Source organism: Apostichopus japonicus, chromosome 2, assembly GCF_037975245.1.
Source record: "Apostichopus japonicus isolate 1M-3 chromosome 2, ASM3797524v1, whole genome shotgun sequence".
NCBI classification, from domain to species: domain Eukaryota; kingdom Metazoa; phylum Echinodermata; class Holothuroidea; order Aspidochirotida; family Stichopodidae; genus Apostichopus; species Apostichopus japonicus.
Genome location: NC_092562.1, coordinates 10,540,717 through 10,560,746, shown reverse-complemented (window position 1 = coordinate 10,560,746; position 20,030 = coordinate 10,540,717). Strand labels below are relative to the sequence as shown.

The window sequence follows — 20,030 nt, the reverse complement described above, 5'->3', positions numbered from 1 at the left end:
TATGAGAAATTAATTAATTTGGTTTTGCAAATTTCTCATAATTCTAAGCCTGATGGAAGTTAATCGATCGGTAGGCATATGCCTCTGGCATAGGCTGTTGACGTTGACGACAAAGAACCAATATTTATGGTCTTAGGTCATAAACGTGTTCGTTTAGCTATTATGTTCGCAATTCAAAAGCAATACATTTCTAAATAGCTACAAGGTGTTCTATACGCATATAGAGAATAATAGTATTCAGTGTTCAGGAGGCAGTATAGTTAACGTAAACTGTCGAATTTCAAGGTTCAAAAGGTATGTAGCAGACTCCTCTTAGTCCGTAAGGATCATTTTTTCCTTCAAATGTTATGACGACTGATCTGCCACTGGAGTGCTTACACCACGCAAGGATGAGAAAACAACATGGATTGCCTATACTTGATTTGCTTTTCCTTTATGCAATCGACAGAATACTAAAACATATTGTAAATGTGTTCATATTTTCACATTGGCGACAAGAGATAATTACATCGATATTAATTCTTAAAAGAACCAAACACAAAAACAAGACTTGAATATGACGAACAAGAATATATATTGGCCTATATACCGACCAATTGCAGGGCCGTCTTAAGAGATCACCGGGCCCTGGGCCCGGCAATGGAGGGGGCCCCTCAATCAAGTGAGTTCGAAAAAAGTTGCGTGAAAAATTGACATTCTTGACAATCGCTCAGCCATAGACATGCCTGCATTTACCACCCTCCCTATGTCGTGCATAAAGCATAAAACTTTAGCTGAATAACAAACGTGTTACAGGCGCGGCGGAACGGGAAAATTATTGGGGGGGGGGGGGTTAATATGTGGAGACTATCTAAGCGGGGCGCCACCATCGGTTGGCGCGGAGCGAACAAGAAAATTTTGGGTTTTTCAAACCGCCAGATGGCCGGAAACAGCACTTCCCGAGTGTTTTATGCTGCGAATATCTAGCCCTAAAATATGGGTCTCAAGCCTGCAATTTCTCAGATTGCACGTAAAAATCTGTAAAAACATTGTAATTTGTATATTCGATGGTGTTTTAAGAGAGTAGCTATTACTCGTAGTGTACTCGCAAAGACGTTTTTGAGTGTAGTAAGGGGATGTTGGAGAATTGGCTGAAATGAGGCAAGTCATTGGCCTAACACGAAGTTGTGTTGCGCTTACCGGTACTCACAATCACTGCTTCCACTTTTCACGGGGGTGAAGACGCGGTTTGGGTGACAATGTGGTCTATAGCCAAGGGACGGGCCGAAGGTCTCCCAGCATTTACTAAAATTATTACACCTATATAGTATACGTGTGCATCGGACAGATCGACAAGTATCCATTGAAAAATGGGCAGATGCACGTTTCGGAGCCTTGGTAAATATTGGGGGGGGGGCTTATCATGCATTTGCCCCCTCCATTTTTTCATTGGGGGACTGAGCCCCCCCCCCCCAAGCCACCCCCACCGGTTCCGCCGCCACTGACGTGATATATCTAAAAGCTGAAATACATTATAGAAGAGTAATCTTCCAGTTGCCCTCCATCCCTTCCCTAACAATACTGGACTCACCATTTGTAACACCCTTGTGTTGAGTCTTTCAACTGGGGAAACTAACGGAACTTGCGGAATTTCTTGATCGTAAACTGTTGTATGATAGACTGAAAGTCAATCTTTTTGAGGATGTCGCTTTCTGTGCACATGAAAGAGGGCCTATTAAGTCGCCATTGCCCCATTCTGTTCCGGAGATTATTCTTGATTAGTTTTAACCTTGAAAATGAACGTTCCCTAGTACAATTTGTAACCATCATGCATAGGGCAATTCGCGGACCCGAGTTGTCTGGTGTTGTAAGTCTTCGGGGCATTGTATATTCAAGGGTTTCACCAACTCTCGTCACAAGTTGTCAAGTATCGAATTCAATCAGGCATAATGGCCTATTCAATAAGTTTTCCTCCCAGATAAAGACAAGGGGTTACTACGATTGCGGGGCCCCTGACATCGCGGGGCCCTGGGCCAGGGCCCAGTGGGCCCATGCGTTAAGACGGCCCTGACCAATTGTCAAGTGATATAGCCTACTGTTCAAAAAGTATATACGGTGCCCCACGCAGGAGTTTCATTCTTTGCGTACGGTTGAACAATTACAACGATTCTTTCACATTTGTCCGTCTGAATATCTGAAAAACATAGTTATCAAACACTGCTTCTTGAAATTGCTATCAATAACCCTCCAACCCTGGTAACAGAAATGTAAGAATATAACATTGAGTGACATTGGCCAAACCAGGCTTGGGCAAACTCTCGGGACCCGGTCCTCAATGAGGGGGGAGGGGGGTGTATGATATAGGACCAAAAAATAAGAACTCCAATCGGCTGAAGACAAGTTTTAAATCCAAAGATTTTAGTAATATTTTAGTAATTTTCTGTATTGTTCTTAAAGATATCTTTCATATTAGGAATTCAATCGAAACCCTGTAATACACAGAGAAGGTTTGCCAAAACAAAAGTCTCAACCACGCCCAAACCATGGTTAGGCTTGGGTGAATCTGGACTCTCCTTTGGCCGGAAACTTATATCTCTGCTGCACCGGGCAAAAGTTAATATTTCGTTTGCTACATTGCACTGCATTTTAAACCATTACTTTTAACGGTTACCATTACCATTAGTAAACCATTACTTTTATAGCTCAGTGGTTAACGGCGATGCCTTTCAAACATAAGGTCCCCGGTTCGAGTCACTCCAAGCTTAATGTATGTCGTCCAGTTACAGAGTTGTTGACAATTAACAATTCATAATCATGGACGTTAAATGTGAATGTGAGAGACTGACTTCGGTCAGCTTGCGGCTTTGATAAGCCAATGAGTCTTCTTCGCGAGTTCCTGCTCAGTTGCAGGAGGATCTAATATACATACTAATATACATACTTTTAAACTTGCATGTAGGCTGTGTCTCTGCCTATACCTATAAAATGAAAAGACTTGCAAACTGAAATCAATAATTAACTGCAGTAATTCAATGAAGGATCAGAGAGTTGCAAGAACATTTAGGTTTTGGCCATATGTTAATTTTGATCAATTCTTTGGGCTGGTAGAGAGACACTCATGTCCTTCATCATCGTTTGTTATAACATCATCGTCGTATGTTTAAACATCATCATGGTATACGTTTTACATGATCATTACAACAAGCCACTGGTAGATGCGGGATATGGGCACAGCCCATCGCAAAATGTAAGGCGCGTTCCATAAAACCGACGACTCTTCTTTCGCAAAACCGCTATCACTGTGATTACATGGAAAGAGATTTCTAATACAAAGCCAGTCGAACCTGCTGCAGGAAAACACACGAAAAAATGAGTGATGTAAAAGATATTCTCGAGTGGGATATCGATGGTAGTAATAAAGCTCCACCGAAAGAGCAGGAAACAATTGTGGTTCCTAGTAAGGAAGAAATTATCGCAGGAAATGATAAGAAATCGGTAGGGTATATGTCTGTTTGATATCCAAGTTACATTGTAGTCTAGGCTATGCGTACTGTATAGCCTAACGATGACATAAATATCGTGTTGCAACCTACTGTTTACTTCCCAATGACTTTCAGAATTGACGGACAGGGTATATGTTTAGGCATGGACTGCTGAGCCTTCATGAGTGAGGCAGTGTGGAAAGTGTCATTTAAACCCCAAAAGATGTTGGCCATTTTAAGGCAAAATCACTCTCATTAAGTCTTCGTTTATTTGCGGATGATGCTTTGCTGTATAGGCCTATTCACTCATTTGACGACCATCTCATCCTCCAGAAAGATCTGAAGGCTCTTGAATCCTGGGCTACGCTTTGGGACATGAAATTCAATCCCTCTAAATGCTTCATGATGTTTACAAAGCATAGCGGGGCAAAATCTGTGTTCTTTTACTCCTTATACAATCAAATATTGGAGTGCGTCACTGCGCAGCCTTATCTTGGTATCCTGTTTAGTGACAATTTATCTTTCTCTACTCATATTGATAAGATTTGCTCTAGGACCAGCAGAACCCTTGGCTTCCTTAATAGGAATTTGCGCTCTTGCCCACCAGAATTACGTGAATTGGCCTATATGTCTATGTGTCGTTCTACTCTTGAATATGCAGCTCAGATTTGGGACCCTTATAAGGTCTCAGACCAAGATAAAATAGAAAAATTCAAAGGAATGCAGCACGCTTTGTAACTCGTGATTTCCGTAGGCAATCCAGCGTCACTGAGATCTTGAAGACTTTAAAGTGGGAACCCCTCACAGAAAGAAGGAAAAGGGCCAGACTTATGCTCTTTTACCAAATTATTAATGGCCTAATTGCAGTCCCAAACGAGACTAATCCCTTCTTGAAACCAGGGAGGCGTGGCCGCTATACACAAATTCCACATAATCATCGTGCTTTTCAGTATAGTTTCTATCCTAGGACTATAAAAGACTGGAATACACAATCCTTGATATCCGAGAGGGGTTTTTAACGAGCATCTAACAGAAGCAGAAGATTATATAATCAATCAGACTTAATTTCAGTTTTGTATGAACGTAAAATTATGTGTCAAACTTTCTCAGGTATATATATAGCTCAAAAGTTCATCAAAGTGTTTCAAAATCTCCTAATCGTATGGCTTATTTGTACATAATAATGGGTGGCTTTTTGCCGGTGTAATACATATAGTATGTGCATCTGAAACTTAAAAGTGATGACATCCTTTTAGCCGTCAAAGGTCATATAACCAACTTATCATATGAGATTTGTAATGACATGTATTGCCTGTAAAATGGTTCCTCGTTTCCCTCTTCATAACAGAAACCAAAGAAGAACAATGAACCTCTGTTTAAAAGGCCAGAGGGTATGCATAGAGAAGTGTATGCCCTCCTTTATTCTGACAAAAAGTAAGTATAAAAAAAAAGTGTTTCTTTATTCACCATACAACAAGTATGAATACTCTGTGGAAACCAAATTGATGTTAGGAGAATTTATTGTCGACCTAACTTAACCATTCAACTCATCAGGAGTGTAAGGATTTAAAAAAGTGCCATAAAGTATAATTTACAAAAACCAATACACGCATTAGGCTCAAATGTTAAAGTGTATCAGTTTGAAAATTGACTCATGTTTGTAATGTACCTTCAGTTCATTCAAGAAGTCTATTTAAAAGGCTTTGAATAGTGTCTGTCCAGACTATATGCTGAAACTATCAAAACTTGTCCACATGATTACAGACCATTGGAGGGTTACAACAGAAGTCACTGTGAACTTCATATCTTATAAATGCAACCTCATGGTAGAAGTCTATGAAAAGATTATGAAACTCAACAACTTAGATGATATCACTAGTGTCACAGATGTTGTCATACATTCATAAATTTATACAGTGCAGATAAAGAGTGCATATTAAAAGACAGGGTCATTCACACACATATACAGTAAATGCATATTTTTGTGATATACAGTATGAGTTTGCATTGAGTCTATCTAACATTGTGAATTTTATCTTTAATGTGTCATTTTTAAAAGAAGAAATCACATGTTATAGACAAGAGAGTAATATTGTTAAAGAAAAGTTACCGTCAATAAGAGGCCAATATAGGAAACCCAGATGTAGTCGAATGGCATCATAGTTGTTGGTAATAATTTAAAATGGTTTCAGAAGGTGAGAAAGCCCTGTTATGCATTTAATCTTTGTGGTCTAAACAATCTTATTTTTTGTATTAAATTATCACACAAACACAATTCTGTACTTTCTTACCAAACATTTTGGCCAGTTTCGCAGTGATCCAGCGAATAAAATATTCACACCCAAAACAAAGTTGTCACGTTCTCTGTCATTAAATTGGTCGAGATGAAAACATTAATTGGACGAACAAAACCAATGATAAAGAATGGTACACCTTTGTTTTGGTTTGAATCTATTTTATTTGCTAAAAATCTTTGGGAAGAAAAAGTACATTGTCATGATGGTTTGATTGATACAATAGTACCAAAGCAGTTTTAGAGTCAGGGATTTGTTAGTTTGTGTTAATAATGGGAATTTAAATATAAGTTAGATGAGAAAAGGTGAGCACTTTCCATGTCTTGTATGTGGAATAGCTCAGTTTCCATCTCAAATCTGACAAGTTTACGATGGGGGAACTTGTACAGTAGGGGGGGCAATGAAATGTTATAGTTCTATGAGCAATTTTGCAAAACTTTGGATTATTTTCTTTAAATTAATGCATGTTTGCATTGACTTGACTGTGTCACGATCACCACACTTTGTGATGGTCCCATTTCACATCGATTCTAAAAGTTCTCTGAAAAGACAGGTCATGAAAAGAGTATTTTGTCATGTTTGTAACTGTCTACTCTTTGGCAGAGACCCCCCACCCCTGATCCCCACAGACACTCAACAAGGGTATAAACAAATGAAAGCAAAACTTGGACGGTGTTGTGTACGACCCTGGAAATGGATGCCCTTCACCAATCCTGCTCGGAAAGTAAGTCTGTGACGTATCTACAGTAGCTCTACTCTTATCGAGAGCTTAAAAAGAATGTACAATATATATTATGTGTCAATGTCTTTTAAAGGATGAAAATGTTAATATTGTCATAGTCAGGAAAAGTATGAATTGAAGTAACAATTAGTGTAGACTGTTGGTAATCTTTCTAATCTCGTCTAGTTTTTTTTTTTTCAAATAGAAGTAAAGGAACTAATTATCATCCTAGGATTATATGCTAGAGATGTTTATGATGAACTTATCCTCAAAGTATATGGAAGGATAAATCTTGCTCCATGTGGGAGGTATCATTGTTTAGATGTCATGCCAGGGAGGTGCCATTTTATTGATTTGTGGTGGCAGTAGTGCCACTACGAGGTCAAGCCTTTTTTTTTTGTCGACATTGAAACTAATTCCAATGGAATGGGAAAGGCTTGTTGAAGAAATTCAATATTTTAGACTCGTTCAGTGTGTTTTCAGTACCTGTCGCCTTTCACAGATAATCAACAGTGCAAGAAGGCAAGAAAACCATTAAAAGTTCATGCACGTGTTACTATTGGATTGGAAAAAAAACATTTAAACTTTGCCACTGTAGAATACAGTTTTTTTCTTTGCTGTTTTGGGTTGCCCTTGAAGTAGACCAATGACATAGAATGCTGATTATTGTATCTGCTTGTCCGTTAACATATATGTACTGAGCGTCTGGTAATGGCCTTCAAGGATTATTAACCAAATTTAACTGCAAAACACTAACAGATGACATCGGACACCATCTTTGACAAATCTGTAATGGTATTGTCAAATGTGTTCTTTGAAGTCGTGAAGATGTTATGTTTTTCTCTTGCTTTAGTGGAATCTGACCATTTTTGTCTCTGAGCTACAGTAAACAATGTAAAACTTGGCATTATTTACTGAGGAACCTCTGGCATGTACAACAGGGTCCTTTCTCAGACTTGAATTATTTTTATAAAAAAAGAATAAGGAAGAGACTGTGTTGTAGAAATAGGTACTGAAATGCCAACCCTGAAATTGTGTCAAAAGTTAACTTGATTTTTCTTTCAATGCTCAGGTTGGAATTCAGGTTATCTTTTCTGAATAAAATTTGTTTGCAAGGTAGCAGATAATTCTCATGGAAATGACAGATTTCACTTTGTACAGTATTTGTTTGACAGCAATCTTTCTACTTTCGTTTTGTAGGATGGTGCAATTTTCTACCACTGGAGAAGAGCTGCTGAGGAAGGCAAGGACTATCCCTTTGCCAAATTTAACAAGGTCAGTTTATTGCTATGTAGTCTCAACCTTCCTCTCCTCTCTATACCCTCCTGCAGTACATCCTGACTCCCAGGAGGTCTGGCCCTGGAGACAATTATGTCACTGAGCCCCTTTTCTTGAGTGTCTTCATAAATTCAAGATACATTCATAGGGGTATGAGAATACAATATTCTTTATCCCAAATTTGCCCAGGCCCCCAGCTGACCCAGAGCCCTGGGGCTGTAGACCCACCTGACCCCAATTCTTGTAGGCCCTGCCCACTCCCTGCCTCTTTGAATGTTATTTGTTGTTGGTAGACAATTTGTATGCTCCTTCTCAGCCACTTTCAAGCACAACTATACAAACAGTACGAGAGAGAAGAATTTGATTTCTCTAGAATGAATTGCAAAGGAGTTTTCTAAGAAAGAGGGTAAGGAGAAACAGTGTGGACAGTAATGAATTCTACTGATGTTGATTTCACAGGAGAAGTTCTTTGATGAAATAGCTTTTGGTTCCGTTGTAATGTTTTATGTGGTTTAAAGATGAGTAGAAAAAAAGCAGGAATAGTGTTTTGTGTATCGAGTATTAACCTGGTGCTTATATAACTATTTCTTTTAACATTGCTGGCAATTTTTACTTTATAGCATGGAGTCATTTCCGCTCTATTCTCTGTGAAGCAGATCTTTCGAAACTTGAGTACATTAATGATGAAACTATGGTCCTCTTGCAATGGTTTCTTTGGCATATATTTGTCTGCTATGTTGGATGATCACGTATATTGTGTCGAATTAAAAAAAATTCATGTATCATATATTCCTATATACCAACCTAAGTAGTTTCACATCTGGACGTGTCTTTTCTCTGTCATTGCAGGCTTTCCAAATACCAAAGTACACAGATCAGGAGTACCAGTCACATCTTCATGATGATAAATGGACCAGACCTGCCACTGATCACCTCTTTGAGCTCAGTGAGAGATTCGATGCCAGATGGATAGTCATTGAAGATAGGTTTGACCATTTGTCTCATGGGGTAGGTAAAAACAATCTTAGTGCAAGGTTTATTATTAATGAACTTTGATAGCTTGGGGAGTTTGATTAATTGCAGAATGATGAAAACTCCCAATTTCTTCATCAAAGATAAGAGGTATTTTATCCAAAGAAGGCAAAATTAATCATTATCTAGCAAGGGACCTATTGTAGAAATAAATAAGTGTATGAAGTGTGCATAGTATACCTAATGTGGTAAAGCACAGCAAAACACTTAGAGTAGAAGATAGGTTCAACCATTTGACTCATGGGGTAGGTAAAACAAATTAGTAATGTATATTACTAATCAACTTTGACAGCTTGGGAGGTTGATAAATCTCCTTATTTCTTCATCAAAGATAAGAGGTATTTTATCCAAAGAAGGCAAAATTAATCATTGTCTAGCAAGGGACGTATTGTAGAAATAAATTAGTGTATGTAGTTTGCAAGATATAAATAATGTGGTAAAGCATAGCAAAACACTTAGAGTAGAAGATAGGTTCAACCATTTGTCTCATGGGGTAGGTACAACAAATTAGTAATGTATATTATTAATCGACTTTGACAGCCTGGGAGGTTGATTAATCTCTTTATTTCTTCATCAGAGATGAGAGGTACTTTATCCAAAAGAAGGCAAAATTAATCATTGTCTAGCAAGGGACATATTGTACAAATAAATTTGTGTATGTAGTATGCAATATATAAATAATGTGGTAAAGCATAGCACAGTACTGAAAATAACAAGCCAAAATAAATATTTTGCTGGTTCAGTCGCAACAATACATGGCACCAGCTCTACCTTCAACATTGACCAGCATTTTACAATACATAATGATTTAGCACAAATACGTTAAGTTTTGTATTTCAAAATAGCTTGTGTTAACTGAAATGCACTAAATAATATTTTGGTTTGCAGCAGGCCACTATGAAAGACGATCAATTCCTGCATTCTGTCGCCTTATCTCTATTATTGAAACTTCTCCTTCAATTCATACCCATTTCCCGATCTGAAAACGGTCCTCAAAACTTTCAAAAACTATTCCTACGAGAACCAAATCTTGTTATTTGCATAGCAGCATGCTTTCCAATGTTTGCTGAAGTCATTCTGTTTCAAGACGATGCATTACTGTTGATCGGCCTATCAAAATAACCAACTTTTTTCTCTACATTTTAAAACAAGGGAACATTTAAACAAGATGGCTGCAATTATGCAAATCCAAAATTCATGCGCAAGGTTTACTTGGGTAATTTGAGAAGTACATTAGTATAAACACTATGAAGGGAATATCTTGTCTCTGCAAATGCTCAACTATATATGTAGTGGTGTTGTAGGCCAAAACATTTCTTGACAAAAAAGCATCAATTCTAAGTTGGATCAACGCATTGGAAACACAAAAATGAAAGAAAAAACAAAGAAAGAAATCTGAAAGATACATTAGTGAAAGTAACCTCAAGCTTCACTCGAGATGTGCGTCATTTTTCCTTTGGACTCAAAAAATTTGGCTCAATTTGTTATAAACTTAAGTGAATCAATTTAAGTTATTATGTTATAATTTTTTTTTCCTATTTCAGAAGCGAAGTGTAGAGGACATCAAGGACAGATATTACAATATTGTGAACAAACTCAGTAAAGTACGAAGTGACCCAAACTTGAGTAGCAGAGCCCAGCAGTCTTACGATGCAGAACACGAGAGGAAACGGAAGGAACAGCTGAACAGACTCTTCGATAGGACCACAGAACAGGTGAGGCATAAAAACTTAATGATGGTGGAATTATGTGTGACTAGATTCATATTTTGATATCATGCTAGTTTAATGGCTAGGAACAACAGAACAGATGAGGCATAAAAACTTAATGATGGTGGAATTATGTGTGACTAGATTCATAGTGTTAGATCATGCTAAGGTAATAGCTAGGAACCACAGAACAATTGAGATGTAACAATAGTGATGGTTGAATAATGTGTGACTAGATTCATAGTGTTAGATCATGCTAGGGTAATGGCTAGGACCAAAGAACAGGTGAGGCATAAAAATAATGATGGTGGAATTATGTGTGACTAGATTCATAGTGTAATTTCATGCTAGGGTAATGGCTAGGAACTACAGAACACGTGAGGCATAAAATATAATGATGGTGGAATTATGTGTGACTAGATTCATAGTGTTAGATCATGCTAGGGTAATAGCTAGGAACCACAGAACATTTGAGATGTAACAATAGTGATGGTTGAATAATGTGTGACTAGATTCATAGTGTTAGATCATGCTAGGGTAATGGCTAGGAACCACAGAACAGGTGAGGCATAAAACCACAGAACAGGTGAGGCATAAAAATAATGATGGTGGAATTATGTGTGACTAGATTCATCTCAAGTTGAATAGCCCGATAATAAAAAAAAAATTAAAAGAGATTACGGACTTCTGTGAATGTTATTGTTTTACCATCACTCCAGGTGGAAGAAGAGGAAATGTTGATTCAAGAATTGAAGAGGATTGAATTCCGGAAGAAGGAACGAGAGAAGAAAGCCCAGGACCTCCAAAAGCTGATCACTGCTGCGGATAACAGCTCTGACCTGAGAAGGACGGAGAGGAAGATCATCAAGAAGAAATTACCGATCACCCTGAGTAGTAGGAAGAAGGACCCAGAAGGATGCATGAAGGTAAAACTGCTAGTAGTGAGTCTATTCCCTGAATAATCATATTTCAAGATATTTGCATCATGCTCGTACTCATGGATTTGCATTCGTACGAATACATATTAGGAAATCAATTATGGATACGAGTGTCAGGTTAAGTACTTGTACCCAACAGTTAGTCGGTACTCATGGTGAGGGGGAATTCCACTTGTACTCGTACGATCACTGCTGATGTACTAAGAGTACCAATCTAGCTTGTAATAGCACCTTATATAGGCCTCAAATTTCACAGTCTTAGGCATCTGCTGAGGTAAGACAGTGCTTAGAAAGTCTATGAGGTAGAAAACGATGGCATTTCCTTGAAATGCAGCACACATCAGCCACTGTACAGGCTTATGGGAGTAGTCCAATAAAATTAGCTGATAATAAGCAGTAAATACAGGTATTGAGTCTTAGACTGACGATTGTTACCCCACGTATCACTTGTTTTAATTCTTAATGTCTACTGGCAGAATATTGCCGCTGCATTTTTTGGCTACTGGCAAAATCCACTACCAAAACAGTCAAGCCTGATAAACAGTCCTCCTCAAATTCATTTGAGCATTAATAATTTGTTACTTGATAGCAAAACTACCCCAAATACTGCCATTAGGATTCATCCTTGAGTGCACCTAATTAATTGACCAGCCACTTCTATGATTGTAAACACAAGTGCTCTAATGGGGAGCACTACCTTCCTATGTGTGCAGACAAGTTTGACTTGACCATTGAAATAGTACACTGTGTGTTTAATCATGAATTTGTGCAGAGGAGTGTTCAGTATGGCTAGTATTACCAACTCGGGGTAGGTATTCAATCTCCCCTGTTGTTAGCCAAAAAACAGGGGTCTTGGGTGGTGTTTGCTACAGGCAGCAGGGAAGATCGTTATGAACATTTAGCCAGTAAATAGCCTGAGTCTCAAAGCCTGACACTATAACCTGCTGTATTGTGACTGCACCCTAAGATGACTTGACCAGAGTCACTGACTTTTAAATGTAAAGTGACTAAAACATGTAATCAATACATAACAGAAATAATGCAGTGACTGGAGCTCATGACTCAACTCAGGAAAATCACAGATAATGACTTGGTTTAATATTAGAAGAAGAGAAGTCACTCTTTAGAACTCCATGGGATGCAGATATTCCTGGTCCTTGTAATCAAAATTTAGAGTGAATGTTTTGAGCTGTGAGCTGAAGAGGTCGGCTTGCAGTGGAAGTTGTGAAAGCTGCGTTGAACTAACATAGAACATTGAAATACAGGTGTGTCACAGTGTCAGTGATGTTAGTCACAGCTGTGTAAGTTGGTCTTCATGGATGAAGGTGTTTGTTGGTGGAAGTTGCTTAGTTGTTACTTAATGTACTTACTGCTTTGCTTCCTCAAAAAAAAAATTGATTGCCAAACTGCAAATGACCAATATCAATCACCTTTCATTCTTTGTTTCAGATCCCAGAAACTGGTGGCATCAAGTTCCCAGATATCAAGCAGTCTGGTGTTTACCTTAGAAGTCAAAAGGTGACATTTTTCAAATTGTTTAAAGAAATGCATAGTTTGTTTAATATAGTATTATTATTGAAAACCATACCTTCAGTTTAGCAACGTTTGCAAAAAAACACCTGTAGGGGGACAAAATATGAATGAAATGAAATGAAAAGTTATTAACTACTAGATCTGTGATGTCATTATTTGACTTCCTCAAGTCTTTGTAGTTTTTTGTTTTGCATGAAGGAAAATCGAAAGAGATGAGTATTAAATGTTCCCTGTTTTGTTGTTGCAGTGTGTAGCCATGATGTAAGGTTTCTATAACTTTCTTAATTTGTTGCTAATATGGAGGGAGTTTAACAGTTACTCTGATGACCTGATCAAGCCATAAATGAAGGGGTGTTAACTTCTCTTTATTTATTCATTTATTTATTTATTTATTCATTCATTCATTCATTCATTTATTTATTTTTTTTATTTATTCATTTATTTATTCCATCCATTAAAGATGAAGCTGCCATCCTCGGTGGGACAGAAGAAGACCAAGGCTATAGAGCATCTCCTGGATGAGCTCGGTATTCCAATACAACCGATGCCAACAGACGAGATTTGTCAGCTCTATAACGATCTCAGGTATGATTTTATCGGTCATCAAAATCATAATCAAATCATAAGTCCAGAAAATATCGTTGGTAAATAGTTCGACCTGAGAAGTAGAAATGTGTCTGTTGCGACCACTTTTCTGGGTTTCAATAATGCTACAGTAGCGATGATATGAGACCAGGGCTAAAAATGTGCTGTGAGGGAGGGGGGGCTGTATCCCTGTGAAGAACGTGATAAAAAGCTTTTGACATCATCCCCAGTAAAATGCGCATAAATAAATATGCCGAAATGGGTCACAGGTCTGTTTAACCCTCCCGCCACCTTCAAGGAGACCCCACCCCCAACGTAACTTCTCAAAACTTGCAAAGTATAACACCCAACAACAAGGCTGTTGTGACTGACTGATGGGACATCCGTGCCACACTCTTAATATTTGGCAGTTTAAGTGTGAGAGACAATCTGTTTTCAAATTGACCAACCATGTTACACAGTTTGTTAAAATTACCACTGGGTGATTACTTCAAAGTTAAGTTTGTGTTCCAGTTGGTTGCTGAACTGGTCATTAGGTGACTTTTGAAAATATGTGGAAATGTATTTTAGTGATCTCTTCAGTTGTAGGTTTCAAATAGAAGTTGGCAGAGCAGAGAAACACGCTTTTTGAGAAGCGATATATTTCTGAATCCATTGTTTTTTTGTTTTCTGACCTCTAATCCAACGTTGCACCTTCAGATCCGACATGGTACTTCTCTACGAGCTGAAACTGGCCCACGCCAACTGTGAATTTGAGATGCAGACCCTGCGACATCGATACGAAGCCCTGGCTCCAGGGAAGCTACCGTCTACCTCCATCCTGACGCCCGCCTCGCTGTCAACGTTGACAAAAGCAACGGAGAAGATCGAGGAGAAAGCAGAGAGCAACACCCCTCCAGAGCTTCCAAGCTCTCCATCTAAGGTCAAAAAGGTGAGCACATGCAACAAAAAAGGGGTTGTGATGAATAATTATAAGGACAAACTCCTTGGGAGTAAAGTTTGCATGAACACACTAGGGCTGTGAGTTTTCGTTTAAAGACCTAAACGTTTAAACGGCCGATTTTTCGTTCGTTTAAACGTTTAAAACGTTCGCGAATATCGCGAGAAAACGCCGAGTATAAAGGCGTGGGGTCCAGGGGACCGCCCTAGGGCCCTGGTGGGGCGAAGACCCTGGAAAAGGAAAAGGAATTTTTTGCGTGTCTGGCGATAAAAAAATTCGCAGTTAAGGATGCAAAATACTGACAACTTTTGAATTTAAATTGTCATGAAGCTGATGAAAAATTTTAAATGACAAGTTAGAGTAGCTTTATTATGTTATAAAATGAAAAGAGATTTAATCTGTTTTACAATCTTTAAAAAGTTTAACTTACAGAACCTCCGATATTATGAAACAAAAAACGTTCGGCAAAGCCCCGTTTCTAGAATGCCTAACAATGAATAGCGCGCACTAAATGTACATCAGTTTTCAACTGCAGTACGGTTTAACCTAACTTAAATACTACGGTAGGATACTGCATATGTGCTCAGAATTTTCCCAGGTATCTTGCCAAACAACTGCGCGCTCATCCCCTGTCTAACACCTGTTTGTTAACATTTTTGGCACGTTTCCAAGAAACGTTTCATAGAGTATTCCGAATGATACACGAGGCACAGTTCATACACGCAGCACAAGATATCAAGCTATGGTCATCTTTATTAAAGTAAACCTTGTAATAAAATATGTTTTAGGCCACACGGCATGATTAACTAATGCTTAACATTATTTCCATGTTCTTGTAGAAAACGTCAAGTTCGCAAAATACAATTGGTTGTTTTTGTAGTGAGATCCGTAACAGACGAGGTGGTTAGGCTATTTGCTATACACTTAACTGTGGTAGGACATTATTTTTTCCGTATTTTTGGAAATTCTAGAAAATACTTTCTTTCCCCCCCCCCCCCCCTTAACACCAGATGTGGTCTTACGGTTTATTCGTAAATGGGTGTACTAGAGCCTTGTATACATGACATTAGTTGCATTTAGCACGATTTGCCAGTTTCGCGTGAATTCGTCGAAAGTGTTTAATTTCTCTACTGATTTTCAGAGTTTTTTTTACGATCTCCAATCGATACATTTCCTTTGATCATGTATTTGAACAACTATTACCAAGTTGAGTATTCGACCCGGTATTGTCTGGTCGGAGAGTTCAAAGTGATGGACAGGGATTGTAATCATTTCGATCGAACATGCATTGACTGGATTATCTGCGCCGCCGCTGTCGGCTCGATATAAAGTACACTTGTGCCGCGAATCAGGAAGTTTTCACAAAAGGATAACAGCGTTCAAGTTTAAGCCATTCATATTGATTCGACTGATCGTAAGTTGTTTTGTTATTTCGCGTAGTAGACAAAATAAACACGGGAATTGATACGCGATTTTTGCCAATAATTTAATTTTCAGTTGATATCATAGTTTCGTTTAAACGTTCATAAGGTTTTATTAAACGTTTAAGCGATGTTTCGTTCGTTTACACGTTTAAACGTGTAAACGGCACAGCACTAGAACACACACCCCCAACCCACACCACCCCATATTATATCATCTTTATATAAAATTGTTTATTTTGCAATCCCTGTTGTTAATAAGGAGAGAGATATTGCGATATATGTGTACTGGTCTCAGCTCTCAGTGTGGACACTTGGATATGTCTTTAATAGGTAACGCACCTTTTAAGGAATGCCACCCTATATAGAGCCTGGACGTGAAAACTACAGAGCTAATCCACCCTCAACACCAGACCCTCACACCAAGACTGTAACCGTATGATTATGATGATGTTATACTTATTAGAGGGATCATTAGTACCTGAGATAGTTGATAGGTACCACAACCATCAGGTCAGAGGGTCAAGAACGACCATTTACAGTTGGCTGTGTGTCTGAAAAGAACAGATACTACACATGGTCTTTGCCAAATGTCATTATTCTTGGTTCCCTCACTCTGTGAACAGAGTTCTCTCTCTGTGAATTGAATTCACCTCTGCCACTTTTAACTAAGGCCGATATAGGTGACACTATCAATATCCCTCACCTGCTTAACGTAAATATGGCACCAACGGAAGTAAAAGCAGTTTTGTTTTTTGATATCGTATCCGACGATGAATTTTGTCTTTCTTTACAGATGACCGAAATAATCGACGTCGTGGCTACCACCCCGCAGTCTCCATCTATATCAGTAACTCCGGTAAGATGCTCTGATCATAACTGGCTCTTCTTTATGTCATTTTCATATCCATCGGATTATCTAGAAAAGATTTTTTGTGTTTTTCACCACTCGTACTTTCCTCCCCAAGAGATTCACCTTGAGAAAAAAGAACCCGGTTCCCTACCACCGTTACCAGACTTTGAGTACACCACTCTGTACTCGTTTCCATACTCGAGTACAACATTCTGTACCCTCACCAAGGACTTTGTGCTTGCATTGGGAGAAAGCAAAATTCATGTACCCATACTCAGGACTATGTGCTCATACTTGGGGCTTCTCAGTGGTTCTCAGGACCTTGTACTTGTACTCAGGGCTTCATAGTGATACTTGGGACTTTAATCAATGCTACAGAATCTGCCTGTTACACAGTATGAATCCATCCATATGAAAACCCGCCCATTTGTAAGACTGACGTTCATTTTTTCGCCACTGGCCACTTCTGCATCTTTCAAGGTTATTAGTCTGGAACATTAGCATGTGTGTTACGTAATCAATTCACCAAGCCTAGCAAAGGAAACGAGCTTGGAAAAGTAACTTCCTCAGCTCAAATTTCCAGCGATCTACCCCGAGAACCAATTAAAATGCCCGAGGCAGAGAAACTGTCATGGCAGTTGTATTAAAGGGCGCCTTTTCAAATGTCCCCAACCAGATTCACATTTAGAGAAACAAGTGCCACCAGTTGAAACCAGCTTGCCACCATAGATGCTGCATGTATTGCAGGTCTGGGCTATGTGTTCAATGTTGTTAAACTGTCATGCAACATCTATGATGACATGGAATGAATACTTGCACTTGATAATTCATAAGCATCCATCTGACTTCCGTCACAAAGACGTCTTGGAAACTTGTGGAACTAATTGTGAGATATTTGGAAAAATAAATCCCGTTGCAAAATAATTCAGGCAATATACCCATAGTCACTTAATCAGAGACATACAAGTTTGCTCTTTTCTGTTTGGCTGGATAGCATTGTACAGTTTTTTTTTTTTTATGTTCTTCCTGTTTCTGTGAAGATGTACATTATTTAATGCTTTTTTAAAAGTAATACTGTCAATATTATTCATATTCCTTCTGCATCTTGAAAGTTAATGGTTCACTTTGTAACAATGGGATGTTGTTCTTTGTTTATCAACCAACAGCAACGGAAAAAGAGGCAAGCAGCCGTGGAACAAGCCAATCTGATGAAGAAACTTAAAAGATGAGGGCTCTCTTCTAGAATATAAAACCACAGGCAGAGGTAGAGAAGCAGTAGTCAGTCTTTTTGTACATAACCCTGGGATTGTGCTGGCTTGGGAAAACCTCTCTCCTTGACGGGACGATTACCCCAAGCGCTGCCCACTGTCAGTAGAAATCAGATGACATTTTAAGCTCTAGAGATTATTCTAGCATGTAGGTAATCGCTGGCAGTGTGAGATGGACTGGGTATGATAACCTTTAAACTGGAAAATATGTCTGCTGCGATTTACTTTTGTACAGCGAAGCGCCACCAGTGCGTCTTGCAGTTTGTACATGGCGTAGGTCATCAAGCTCATTTAGCAATTTCTGTAACATATAAATGGGTCAGCATTATCAAATGACATTTCTGTTGCTATGCAAAAAATTCCATTATTGGAAAAAAGGACCAAACGTTTGTGACATAGATAATGACATGTACATGTTAGGATAGTAATGCTTTGCTGTGTGGGGGGTTATTAAGGCTGGGCTTCTTTTGAAGAAAAGACTGACATATGTTGCCTTTCATCTGTTTGAAAGAGTAGAATAAAAAAAATGTGAAAAGTTATAAACTATGTGATGGCACATGTGTCATTTCAGTAGTTTGATATGCTGCTACACACAAAGAAATGCAATAATTGACATCAATATAGAAAGTGACTTGTGGCCTTAAACTTAGCTGAAAGGAGAGGTCAAGGGTGATATGATCGTCAATCTTGCTCCAAGTATCAGTACATTGTCATTTCTAAAAATATAGTTTTTTTTATGTAGGTTCTAACCATAAAAGAGTTCTTCTTCAGAGGCAATAAACGACACAGGTTAGAAATTTTAATGTCCTAGTGACGAAAAAATTACTCATGATAGAAATGGCAGCAAGAGAGGTGTAATAATTTCATGACTGTTGGCTGCCTTCAGCCTCTCGACAGAGAATCTGCGCAGGATTTCAAAGGTGTGTGTGTGTGTGGGGCCAGGAAGCAAACTTCCAAATGCCCCCCACTGATATTTGGAAAGGTTGATGGGGGTTGAAAATTGTTATGAATGGTGTAGCTGGTGTAGCTGAGGAGTCATTAAAATAAACTCTTGTGTAGGGGAGCTGAGCATAACTCCCCCTCCCCCAAACCAAAAAAAAATCCAAATGTCAAATGGTACATTTTTAAGCATATTAACTAGGTCTAAATGCTCTTAAGTTTTCCAAGGTCCCCCCCAATGCCACCCTGCCCCCAAAGGTATGCTACTGCCTCTCCATCACTGCCACTCCCAGGGATGTGCCCACGCTGGGCGGCCCCGCCCAGCACTAACAATTACCGCCCAGCACTGTCTTAAAAATCGTGAATCCCGCCCAGCACTATTATCATCTAAAATCCTGACATTCGTAACATTATATTCAACATAAATTGGCCCAAATGTATCCTTGTTTCCCCCCATTTGTCAAATTCACGTAAACACAGGTGCGGGGATATGGAGTAGGCGTGGCTTTAATCTGCAGCATGCAGTATCACACTACACTAGCTCTGTATACAACTTCAAAATTCGAAAAATGTCACCCCTCCCCTTAGACCCCTCTCCCAGGACGGCGATCAGTATACCCGGCACTCAGGAAATCCTGGGCACATCCCTGCACTCCTATTAATATAAGTTAATATTAATTTCAAGCTGAAAACACACATCTTGTAGCCTCAGTCATAGTCTATCGTTTTTATGCCATACATCGATGAAGCTGTTACAGGAGACCAAACACTGGACGAGTCAAAAGTTTTGCCACAAAAGACTGTATTACATTTTGTGAGAGGTATTCGACAATTATGTAAATAATTGGTCGGTTATCTGTAAGAATTGTACGCTATCATTAGTAAGTATTTGATATATGGTTTTGTAGTAAGTGTGGAGATGAGGGAATGGTGTGTGGTTGTGGGGGGGGGGGGGGAGGGAGTGGAAGAGTTGCAGTCGATTAAAGCAGAATAGCACACGGACATTGAAAAAGGAAAATTTTGGATGTCGTTAGATCAGAGCATGGAGGTAAAACAGA

General features: G+C 38.8%; 1 protein-coding gene across 1 annotated transcript; it reads left to right on the top strand.

Annotated features, from left to right (window-relative positions):
• The first annotated feature begins 3,259 nt into the window (after positions 1-3,259).
• On the top strand, positions 3,260-18,756 carry LOC139977677 (DNA methyltransferase 1-associated protein 1-like). The gene is made up of 12 exons (XM_071987173.1): positions 3,260-3,474; positions 4,810-4,895; positions 6,359-6,479; positions 7,677-7,751; positions 8,604-8,762; positions 10,331-10,501; positions 11,215-11,421; positions 12,883-12,951; positions 13,427-13,551; positions 14,251-14,482; positions 16,709-16,771; positions 17,932-18,756. The coding sequence occupies exons 1-12, from the start codon at positions 3,349-3,351 to the stop codon at positions 17,992-17,994; spliced, it is 1,497 nt and encodes a 498-aa protein (XP_071843274.1). The 5' UTR covers positions 3,260-3,348; the 3' UTR covers positions 17,995-18,756.
• The last annotated feature ends 1,274 nt before the right edge of the window (positions 18,757-20,030 follow it).

Coding starts and splice junctions, on each gene's coding strand:
- LOC139977677 (XM_071987173.1), top strand. CDS start 3,349: ATGAGTGATGTAAAAGATATTCTCGAGTGGGATATCGATGGTAGTAAT. Junction 8,763..10,330: donor TTGACCATTTGTCTCATGGG/GTAGGTAAAAAC, acceptor TTCCTATTTCAG/AAGCGAAGTGTAGAGGACAT. Junction 14,483..16,708: donor CTCCATCTAAGGTCAAAAAG/GTGAGCACATGC, acceptor CTTTCTTTACAG/ATGACCGAAATAATCGACGT.